At 43.1% G+C, this 10,225-nt stretch overlaps 1 protein-coding gene across 3 annotated transcripts in view; it reads right to left on the bottom strand.

The window, feature by feature from the left end:
• tfcp2 (transcription factor CP2) overlaps positions 1 to 9,419 on the bottom strand; it is a 124,205-nt gene extending 114,786 nt beyond the window's left edge. The window contains exons 1-2 of one of the 3 annotated variants that reach the window (XM_043682045.1): positions 9,067 to 9,157; positions 8,882 to 8,953 (exon numbers count right to left, since the gene is read on the bottom strand). In XM_043682045.1, coding sequence (XP_043537980.1) covers positions 8,882 to 8,943 — 62 coding nt within the window. In that variant the 5' untranslated portion in view covers positions 8,944 to 8,953; positions 9,067 to 9,157. Of the gene's footprint in view, positions 1 to 8,881; positions 8,954 to 9,066 lie in introns of all 3 variants that reach the window. The other 2 variants (XM_043682043.1, XM_043682044.1) reach the window with 2 other exon arrangements.
• Between the last annotated feature and the right edge of the window lie 806 nt (positions 9,420 to 10,225).

Below are 10,225 nucleotides of genomic sequence, written 5' to 3'. Positions count from 1 at the left end.
ATCTTTCCGATAGGAAGGAAACCAGAATTGCACGCAATATTCCAACAGTGGCCTAACCAATGTCCTGTACAGCTGCAACATGACCTCCCAACTCCAATACTCAATACTCTGACCAATAAAGGAAAGCATACCAAACGCCGCCTTCACTATCCTATCTACCTGCGACTCCACTGTTGTAATCTGAGGTAACCCTCTTCGTTGTCAACTACACCTCTTACTTTTGGTGTCATCTGCAAACTTACCAACTGTACCTCTTATGCTCGCAGCCAAATCATTTATGTAAATGAGAAAAAGTAGAGGACCCAGCACTGATCCTTGTGGCACTCCACTGGTCACAGGCTTCCAGTCTGAAAAACAACCCTCACCACCACCCTGTGTTCTACCTTTGAGCCAGTTCTGTATCCAAATGGCTACTTCTCCCTGTATTCCATGAAACCTAACCTTGCTAACCAGTCTCCCATAGGGAACCTTGTTGAACGCCTTACTGAAGTCCATATAGATCACGTCTACCGCTCTGCCCTCATCAATCCTCTTTGTTACTTCCTCAAAAAACTCAATCAAGTTTGTGAGGCATGATTTCCCATGCACAAAGCCAAAGGGATGTAATTTTTATTCAATTCACTCATGTGATTTGGGTGGCCCTAGGTGGGTCAACATTTACTGGCTGTCTATAGTTACGCAAGGTGGTGGTGGTGGGTGAGCTGCCTTATTGAACTGTAGGCATGCAGTAGGTAGACCCACAATGCGATTAGGGAGGTAGCTCCAGCCCAGGTCAAATGGGAGGAGATAAGGCAATATGGCATGGAGGTAGATGAACAGCCATGATCTAGAATGGCAAAGCAGGCTCAAAAGGAATGAATGGCATACAACTGCTCCTTGGATAAATTTGCAAGATTTCAACTGCATTGGTTAGACGTAATTCTTCACGTAAGTGCAACTTAGGGAAATGATAATGTGTGCAAGGTCAAATATTTTTAGATAGTTTGAGACTATTATCAAATGACTCATTTTTTATTCACCAGGTAATTCAATATGAGGAAGTCTTCATGTGTGTTGCATTCATAGCTACACTTAGAGTCAGAGATGTACAGCACGGAAAGAGACCCTTCGGTCCAACTTGAGAGGCCACCTCTCAGCCTCCAACGCTCCAGGGAAAACAGCCCCAGCCTGTTCAGCCTCTCCCTGTAGCTCAAATCCTCCAACCCTGGCAACACCCTTGTAAATATTTTCTGAACCCCTTCAAGTTTTGTATTTTTCCTGATAGAAAGGAGACCAGAATAGCACACAATACTCCAACACTAGCCTAACCAATGTCCTGTAAAGCCGCAACATAAACAGAAACATTATTAGCATATATTCAACCAGGAGTAGTGAATCAAAGATAGTTGGTACAACTCTAAGTAGCACTGCATATACCAAGACATCATTTGCAGAGCTGCTATTATTCAGTAGTTGACTATTTTTACTTCAAGAAGTTAAGAGAATTTGTGCGTTTTCAGAACTGCATTCAATGACTCGATCCATTTGCAAATGAAAATGAGTTCAGCAACCATGACCATTTATTTGCTTTCCATTCCCACAGGGACCAAAGTGTCCTAAAGCCAAGGAAGGACAGAAGCTAGCAATGTTTGGCGCAACTAGGACCCAGCAGGAGAGGAGAACCCAAAACAGTCAGTCTTTGACTGCTTTCAAATACACACACCCGGTTTCGTTTGTCAGATTCCTCCCATAACTTCTTCTGTGCCCCAAGGTACTAATCAGCCCTACTTTATCCCTCTAAATTGTCAAATGGTTTCCATCTTAAGACACACAAGGTTCTTAAAAAAGTAGTTGATGAAAATCATTTTGTATTGTACAACCGTAGCAACTTAGTTTTTAATAAAACATAACCCAGGAAAAGAGTTAGCTCAAATGTTAACTTGTGTATTTTTTAGCTTTTCATAAGTACCTATTAAAATACCCTGAAGCTTCAAAGTGGTAGAGGTTTTTATTTTTTAAAAAAATCTTTCAAACTCTTGCAGAATAACCAAAAGCTTATGGAGTGAGGGATATGCACCTTTTGACTTTAAATCATACAACTGACCAGATTGTAGACTGGCTCTGAACTGAGCTGCCTTCTAGAACTGCTGCAAAAAACCTGTCTGTACAACAAATGGACCACAGAGCCAGAGAGCGATAAAGCAAGAGAGGTCCCAGATTTTCACTTTGGAACACTGAAGGAACAGCAATAAATTTCCAAATCAGGATGGAGTGTGACTTGGAGGGGAAGTTGTGGTGGTGTTCCCATGTACCTTCTGTCTGTGTCCTTTTAGATGACAGTGGTCACATTTTTTGGAGAGGACTGGCTAAGGAGCTTTGATGAATTTCGGCAGATCCAGTTAGCCATTTCCTCTCAATAAGAGGGGAAAATATTACACAATGGAAGCAAAAGCTTCCAAGATCCTCTCGGACCTTGAAGGCTTTTTTTAATTTAAAAGTTAATGCAAAGATAATTAATTGTGGAACTTTGAATCTCCGATTTCATTTTGAATATTAAAGTGTAGACGGTAGGCATGCATTTCTTTCAAAATGTATTTGGAATGATTAAATTAGTTTAGCAACAAACTAGGAGGAAGTCAGCAGCTAAATTTGCAGATGACACAAAACTGTGTGTGGAAAGGCAGGTTGTGACTGGATCACAAATAGTTTTAGAGACCCAATGACAAGCTAAGTGGACAAAAGTTAGCAAATAGAGTATAATACATGAAATGCAAAGTTTATTTTGGAAGGGAGAACAAAAGAACAGAACATGATTTAAATGGAGAAATACTGTAGAAAGCTGAAAAGGACTTGTACATAAAAAACAAAGCTAGCACACAAAGGCTGTAGATAATTCACAGTGCTAATGGAATGTCAGCCCTTATTTCAAGGGGTTTGGAGTAGAAGAGTACGGAAGTTTTACTGCAACTGTACAAGGTGCTGGTGAAACCACATCTAGAACACTGAGCAGTTTTGGTCCCTTTATTTAAGGGGAGTTATCATTTCATTGGAGACAGTTCAGAGAAGGTTTATTACGATGATCCCTGGTATGGAGGAATTGTCTAATGTGCAAAGGCAACTAGTTGCGACTCTACTCACTGGAGTTTAGTAAAATGAGAGGTGATCTCATTGAAGCATACAGAAATCTTATGTGGCTTGACAGGGTAAATGCTGAGAGGATTGCCCCCTCATGGTAGAGTCTAGGATCAGAAGGCATAGCCTCAGAATAAAGGGGCACCAATTTAAGACTGAGATGAGGAGGAATTTCTTCTCTCAGAAGATTGTCAGTCTTTGACACTCCTTGCCAGAGAGCTGTGAGGGCAGAGTCCTTGAGTTTATTTAAGGGCAAGATAAATACATTCTTGATCAGTCAGAAAGTCAAGGTTATGGGGGACAATAAAGTAGGCATGAGTAATGTTGGATCACCCACTACCCTATGAATATGCTTTGCCATTCGAAAGGTCGAAACGGCCTACTCCTCTTCCTATTTCATATGATCTAGCTATGGTGGGAAGGTGAAACCAAAAGAGAAAATGCTGGAAAATCTCAGCAGGTCTGGCAGCATCTGTAAGAAGAGAAAAGAGCTGACGTTTCGAGTCCAGCTTTGATAAAGGGTCAGTTAGACTCAAAATGTCAGCTCTTTTCTCTCCCTACAGATGTTGCCAGACCTGCTGAGATTTTCCAGCATTCTCTCTTTTGGCTTCAGATTCCAGCGTCCGCAGTAATTTGCTTTTATGGTGGGAAGGTGTTCAGCCATGATTGTCACCATTTATTCTTGTGAATTCATATGCAAACAAGCAATTCAAAACTTTGACACTAAAGCTTGCAGACAGGAAGCATGTATTCTACAGTATATTAGATTACTTGCAGTGTAGAAACAGGCCCTTTGACCCAAAAGGTCCACACCGACCCTCGAAGAGCAACCCACCCAGACCCATCCCCTTACATTTACCCCTTCACCTAACACTATGGGCAATTTAGCGTGGCCAATTCACCTAACCTGCACATTTTTGGACTGTGGGAGGAAACCGGAGCACCTGGAGGAAACCCACACAGACACGGAGAGAATGTGCAAACTCCGCACAGACAGTTGCCCGAGGTGGAAATTGAACCCGTGTCTCTGGCGCTGAAAGGCAGCACCGTGCCGCCCACATAGATTGCAATGAATATAGATTGCAATGAATAAATCAATGTGATTTATTCGATCTTAGCAGTAAATCTTGGACAGGGAAAGGAATTAACAAAACTAATTACAGATAGAAGCACATAGGTGAAATGATTTTAAAATGATGTAAACTACTGAAATGGGTCTTTATATCATCATGAAAAAGCAAGTTGCTCCTTCTTTGTTGTGGAATTGCTGACAATATGAAATAAATCGGGTGTTCATGCATTTCGGAACAGATGCATTTGCTCCATCCTATTTGCCATTCAAACAGAAATTATCCTATACAACTCACTTAAATACCTTAAAAGTGTTGCAATGGGTTTTTACATTAGTCTTGTTCTCTCAATAATCAAAAAACATGCACTGTTGCAAAGAACTAATCTTGGATATGATATTATACCCCCTCCAGCAATACAACCATCAAAATATCCCAATCACTCCTGTTGGGAAGGTACTACTGGAACAGTAATGGAACATATGCAAAAGATGCCAACTCAAAATAAAATGGATTTATTCATTATCGGCATCAGTACCACTCAGACTTAAGCAACTGTTGCTTACATACCAAAATACACAATGTGACATCAAAAGGATAAGAAAATGAGACAGAGGCCCATTCAGATAACTCAATTTAATAGACATTTGAGTGTACATAAACCAATGATAGAACTGCTACAGCACAGGAGGCCACTTGACCCACTGTCCTTATTAGCTCTCCAGACACAAACTATAAGGCATTTTAAAACTGCAGTACATGAATTAATCTCCACACAAATTAAATTTTAACATAATGAGCATGTTTCAAGGACCTGCAACACAGAACAGTAAAAGAAAACAAGGAAAAAACTACAGAAAGCATTTGTAGTGATGAAAAGAAATTAAGGTAAGAAAGGCCATTAACAATGCCTCAGTTTAAAGATGGTGAATAGAAGATTACACCCAGAATTCTATTTAATTACATCTAAGATAAATCATGCAGCAACCAACAGTAAAAGTTAGTTGATGTACTTGTAAAGACTCAGTGGTACTTCACTAGATCTAAGAATAATGTCTCTAATATTCAAGTAACACACTTCAGAGACCAGCGCTGTGTAAACGAAAGCATTAGATTCAAAGTAAGCCGACAGGTCAGACTTCGAAAAATGGAAATGAGGAAGTAAATGAAGTGACTGGATGAATTCATATGCTAAGAATATTGTCATATGGGCTCTTGCAGCACAGTTGCAAGTGTTCCTACCTGTGAACGAGACAATCTAGATTCAAGATCTGCCTGCTCCAGGGGAGTGTCATAACATGTCCAACATGTTTATTAAAATAACTACATATCAAGGCTCTTGCAGCCAGTAATTGTGTCCCTATCTCCGAACCAGAGAGCCAAGGTTCAAGTCTCACTTGCTCCAGAGGTGTGTCACAACTCATCCAAACAGGTTTTTAAAAAAATATCAAGACTATTGTCATTGGAGAAGCAGTTAACTTAAATCCAGGAGACAAATTCATTCTACTGGCTGTGCAACATAATCAGTTGCAAGTAAAATTCTGCAACATTCACACAACTGGAGGGTCAAACAAAATTTGACATCAAGCCACAAACGAGATATTAGGGCAGAAAAAATAGCTTTTAAAAGGAGCACGTAGTTGAAGCTTTTGGGAAGAATTCTAGAAATTGGAGATTAGGGAACTGAAATCATGGTCAATGAAAATCAAAGGTACTCCAGATGCCAGATTTGATAGAGGGCAGATATCTAACAAAGGTGTGGGGCTGGAGGCAATCACAGAGATAGGAACAAGGTCATGCTTTGAAATCAAAGAGAATTTGGTCCTAGGGAGAGTTGCTGAACAAAGAGACCTTGAAGTGCAGGTTCATAGCTCCTTGAAAGTGGAGTTGCAGGTAGATAGGATAGTGAAGGCGGTGTTTGGTATGCTTTCCTTTATTGGTCAGAGTATTGAGTACAGGAGTTGGGAGGTCACATTGCGGTTGTACAGGACATTGGTTAGGCCACTGTTGGAATAGTGTGCGCAATTCTGGTCTCCTTCCTATCGGAAAGATGTTGTGAAGCTTGAAAGGGTTCAGAAATGATTTACAAGGATGTTGCCAGGGTTGGAGGATTTGAGCTATTGGGAGAGGCTGAACAGGTTTGGGGCTGTTTTCCCTGGAGTGTCAGAGGCTGAGGGGTGACCTTATAGAGGTTTACAAAATCATGAGGGGCATGGATAGGGTAAACAGACAAAAGTCTTTTCTCTGGAGTGGGGAGTCCAGAACTTGAAGGCATAGATTTAGGGTGAGAGGGGAAAGATCTAAAAGGGACCTAAGGGGCAACCTTTTCACTCAGAGGGTGGTACGTGTATGGAATGAACTGCCAGAGGAAGTGGTGGAGGCTGGTACAATTGCAACATTTAAAAGGCATTTGGATGGGTATATGAAGAGGAAGGGTTTGGAGGGATATGGGCCAGGTGCTGGCAGGTTGGACTAGATTGGGTTGGGATATCTGGTTGGCATGGACGAGTTGGACTGAAGGGTCTCTATGACTCTTAAGACATTGCTTCCCAGAAACATAATGTGGGTCTATGACTGCCAGGAGTGTTAATGCAACACAACTCACTGCAAATTAAGACACGAGCAGAGGTTTGGGTGGCAATAAAAGTTACAAAGGGCAATGTGTGAGACCAGCCAGAAGTGCACTGAAATAGTCAAATCTGGAGGTAATGAAGGCATGGATGATGGTTTCAGCAGATGAGTTGATGCAGGGGTGCATTCTTATAGTATAGAGGTCAAAGTAAGCATCGAGTGACAGCTTGACTACGTGGTTGTAATCTGTCAAGTATAACACCAAGGTTGCAAATAGACTGGTTTAGTTTCAGATAAGTTGCCAAGGAGAGGAATGGACCTAGTAACTAGGAAATACAGTTTGCGTAGTACAAACCAAATTAAATTTCCAACAATCTCCTCATGTAACAATTCTTAATGGAGGGAACAGCTAGCATGATTTTAGGCACATGTTTTCAGATTGCAATTGCAACCAATTAATCCATAAACATCTGTTTTCTTTAGCAAAAGTCAATGGATAATGACCTGGAGTATCATACCCCTCCCAAGCCCAGGGTATGCTGAAACCAATTAGAATACTACACTCTAGCGTAACTCTCGCCAAGATCAACAAATTCAGTGTTGAGAGTGCGTTGCTGGAAAAGCACAGCAAGTCAGGCAGCATCCGTGGAGCAGGAAAATCGACGTTTCGGGCAGGAACCCTTCATCAGGGAGCCTCGGGGGTGGAGTGATAAATGGGAGGGGGTGGGGCTGGGGAGAAGGTAGTTGGAGGTGGGGGTAAAGGTGATAAGTCAGAGAGGAGGGTGGAGCAGATAGGTGGGAAGGAAGATTGTTGTTGAAACTTTATTGCTGGAACAGCACAGCAGGTCAGGCAGCATCCAGGGAACAGGAGATTCGACGTTTCGGGCACAGACCCTTCTTCAGGAATGAGTTTCAACTTTGATCTCCAGCATCTGCAGACCTCACTTTCTCCGGGAAGGAAGATTGACAGACAGGACAGGTCATGAGGGTAGTGCTGAGCTGGAAGGTTGGAAATGGGGTAAGGTGGGGGAGAGGGGAAATGAGGAAACTGGTGAAGTCCATATTGATGCCCTGGGGTTGAAGGGTTCAGAGGCAGAAGATAAGGTGCTCTTCCTCCAGGCATCGGGTGGCAAGGGAGTGGCGATGGAGGCGGTCCAGGGGACCTGCATGTCCTCGGCAGAGTGGGAGGGGGAGTTGAAACATTCAGTCACAGGGTGGTATGGTTGGTTGATGCAGGTGTCCCAGAGATGTTCTCTAAAGCACTCTGCGAGAAGGTCTCCAGTGTCCCCAATGTACAGGAGGCTGCATCGAGAGCAACAGATACAATAAATGACATTGGTGGAAGTGCAGGTGAAACTTTGATGGACGTGGAAGGCTCCTTTGAGGCCTTGGATGGAGGTGGGAGAGGTATAGGCGCAGGTTTTACAATTCCTGCAGTGGCAGGGGAAGGTGCCAGGAGGGGAGGGTGGCTTGTTGGGAGGGTGGGGGCATGGACCTGACCAGGTGGTCATGGGGGAATGGTCTTTGCAGAAAGTGGATGGGGTGGGAGGAAAATATATCTCTGGTGGTGGGGTCCATTTGTAGGTGGCAGAAATGTCATCGGATGATACAATTTATGCAGAGGCTGGTGGAGTGGAAGGCGAGGACCTGGGGTTCTGTCCTTGTTATAGACCAGGAACTTAACTTGGTTTAAAATAAAAGCAAAGTACTGGAGAAACTCAGCAGATCTAACAGCATCTGTAGAGAGACAGAGTTGAGTTCTCACATTGGTCTCGACACGTTAAGTATGCTTCTCGACACGTTAAGTATGCTTCTCGACACGTTAAGTATGCTTCCCTCTGCACAGATCTGAGTTTCTCCACCACTTTGTATTTGTTTTAGATTTCCAGCATCTGCAGTATTTTGCTTTTATAGAACCTGGTTGTATGACCCATTCCCACATGAGATCGGATGCCAGGTGGCTGGTAATCGTGTCGTACTTCAACGCTGAATAGCACAAATCATTTCACAATAGATGCGGGGCTGAGGGTGGGGAGGAAATGGAAGCTGAACCCTGAGGCAATACAGGAGTCAATGTTTAAAAGTAAAGTTCATTACCAACATGTACGGTCCGTCTGAAGTAGACATACCTTGTATGTTGGTAATGTGGGTTTGAAGCTTCAATGGGTTTCGAGCTTGTAAACACGAGCATACCCTTCTACCTGTGGAAATCGAGGTTTGCATCAATGGAATTCAGCTCACAATACCCAGAGAGTAGGTTCTACATTTGTATTAAACACCGCTTACTAACTACATGCACATATAAAACATATACCTCATGCTATAGGCTCCTGCGCCCAATTCTTGACCGATTCCGGACAAACTGGCATCGAAATCTTGCACCAACCCAGATTCAATCACCTCATCCGGCATCGGCATCTTCAGCGCCCAGGCCATGGCGACACACAAATCAAGGCCAGTAATGCGAGTCGGAAACAAGTTGCGCTCCGGAGGAAGTAAAACCGCTCAGAACAGCGGCCCTTTTTCCCCCAGTGTGCGGAAGAGGCTGAGTGAAAGCCCGGGAATCCGAAACTTCCGAACCCAGAAAGAAGAACGCACTCACTCTACTCAATCGCCTCGCGCCATGTCCGACCCATCAAAGATGGCGCCGCTGGGAGCCGGTCGGGACGCACGTCACTCTGATTGGCTGCTGCACGAGTCAATCAAATGGCATCTGCCAATCTGAATCAGGCGTGTTTGCTCTCCTTGACGTCATAATGAATCTTCCTATCACAAGCCGCCGGAGGGATGGATTTGCTCCTTCCTAACTGAGTAACGTGACGAGCAAGAAAAGGATTTTGTTTTTTTCTACAAATTCCACAATTTGGCTCAATGATGAGGAGTACCCACACTACGTAAAAAAAACCCCAAGAGACTCTCAGATTCTTGTCTGCGCCATTTTTGTCCCCAAGATGCTTTCCTCGCTAATTACACTGTTTCACCTGTCAATTCAGTCAGTGTTCAGTGGCTAAACAACCACGACATCGCCACAACTGCTGCTTTTTCCGACCCAACATCAGGGAGGACATACTCTCCTCATGGAGGAAGACCCACACTGCTGACAGATGAAGTTGAAAAATATCCCTAGTGACTGATGGAACATTCTGTTCAAAAATGTACTTGATCTCGATGTAAACAGTGAAGCACCGACTAAACGATATTTTGAGTAGCTTTCTTTTTAGCAGTAAAATCAATACGGAGTCTGCAAGAAATTTTCAAATTGCAGCATAGTTGTGTAGGCATTTTAACATGACTGGCAAAGTATGGAATTCACCACAGCTGGAAAAGAGGGTTATTGAGGTTGATAGTGATGCTGTCTTGCAGACGAAGCATTGAACCCAGTATCTTGTCGGACTGTTTAGAGGGGTCATAAAAGAGCACTATTTGAATGAGAAGAAATCCACTTTATTATGAGGTTGGCTGCCACGTTTCCC

This window comes from Chiloscyllium plagiosum, chromosome 43 (genome assembly GCF_004010195.1).
Source record: "Chiloscyllium plagiosum isolate BGI_BamShark_2017 chromosome 43, ASM401019v2, whole genome shotgun sequence".
NCBI lineage: Eukaryota > Metazoa > Chordata > Chondrichthyes > Orectolobiformes > Hemiscylliidae > Chiloscyllium > Chiloscyllium plagiosum.
This window is presented reverse-complemented; position numbering and strand designations above follow the sequence as displayed.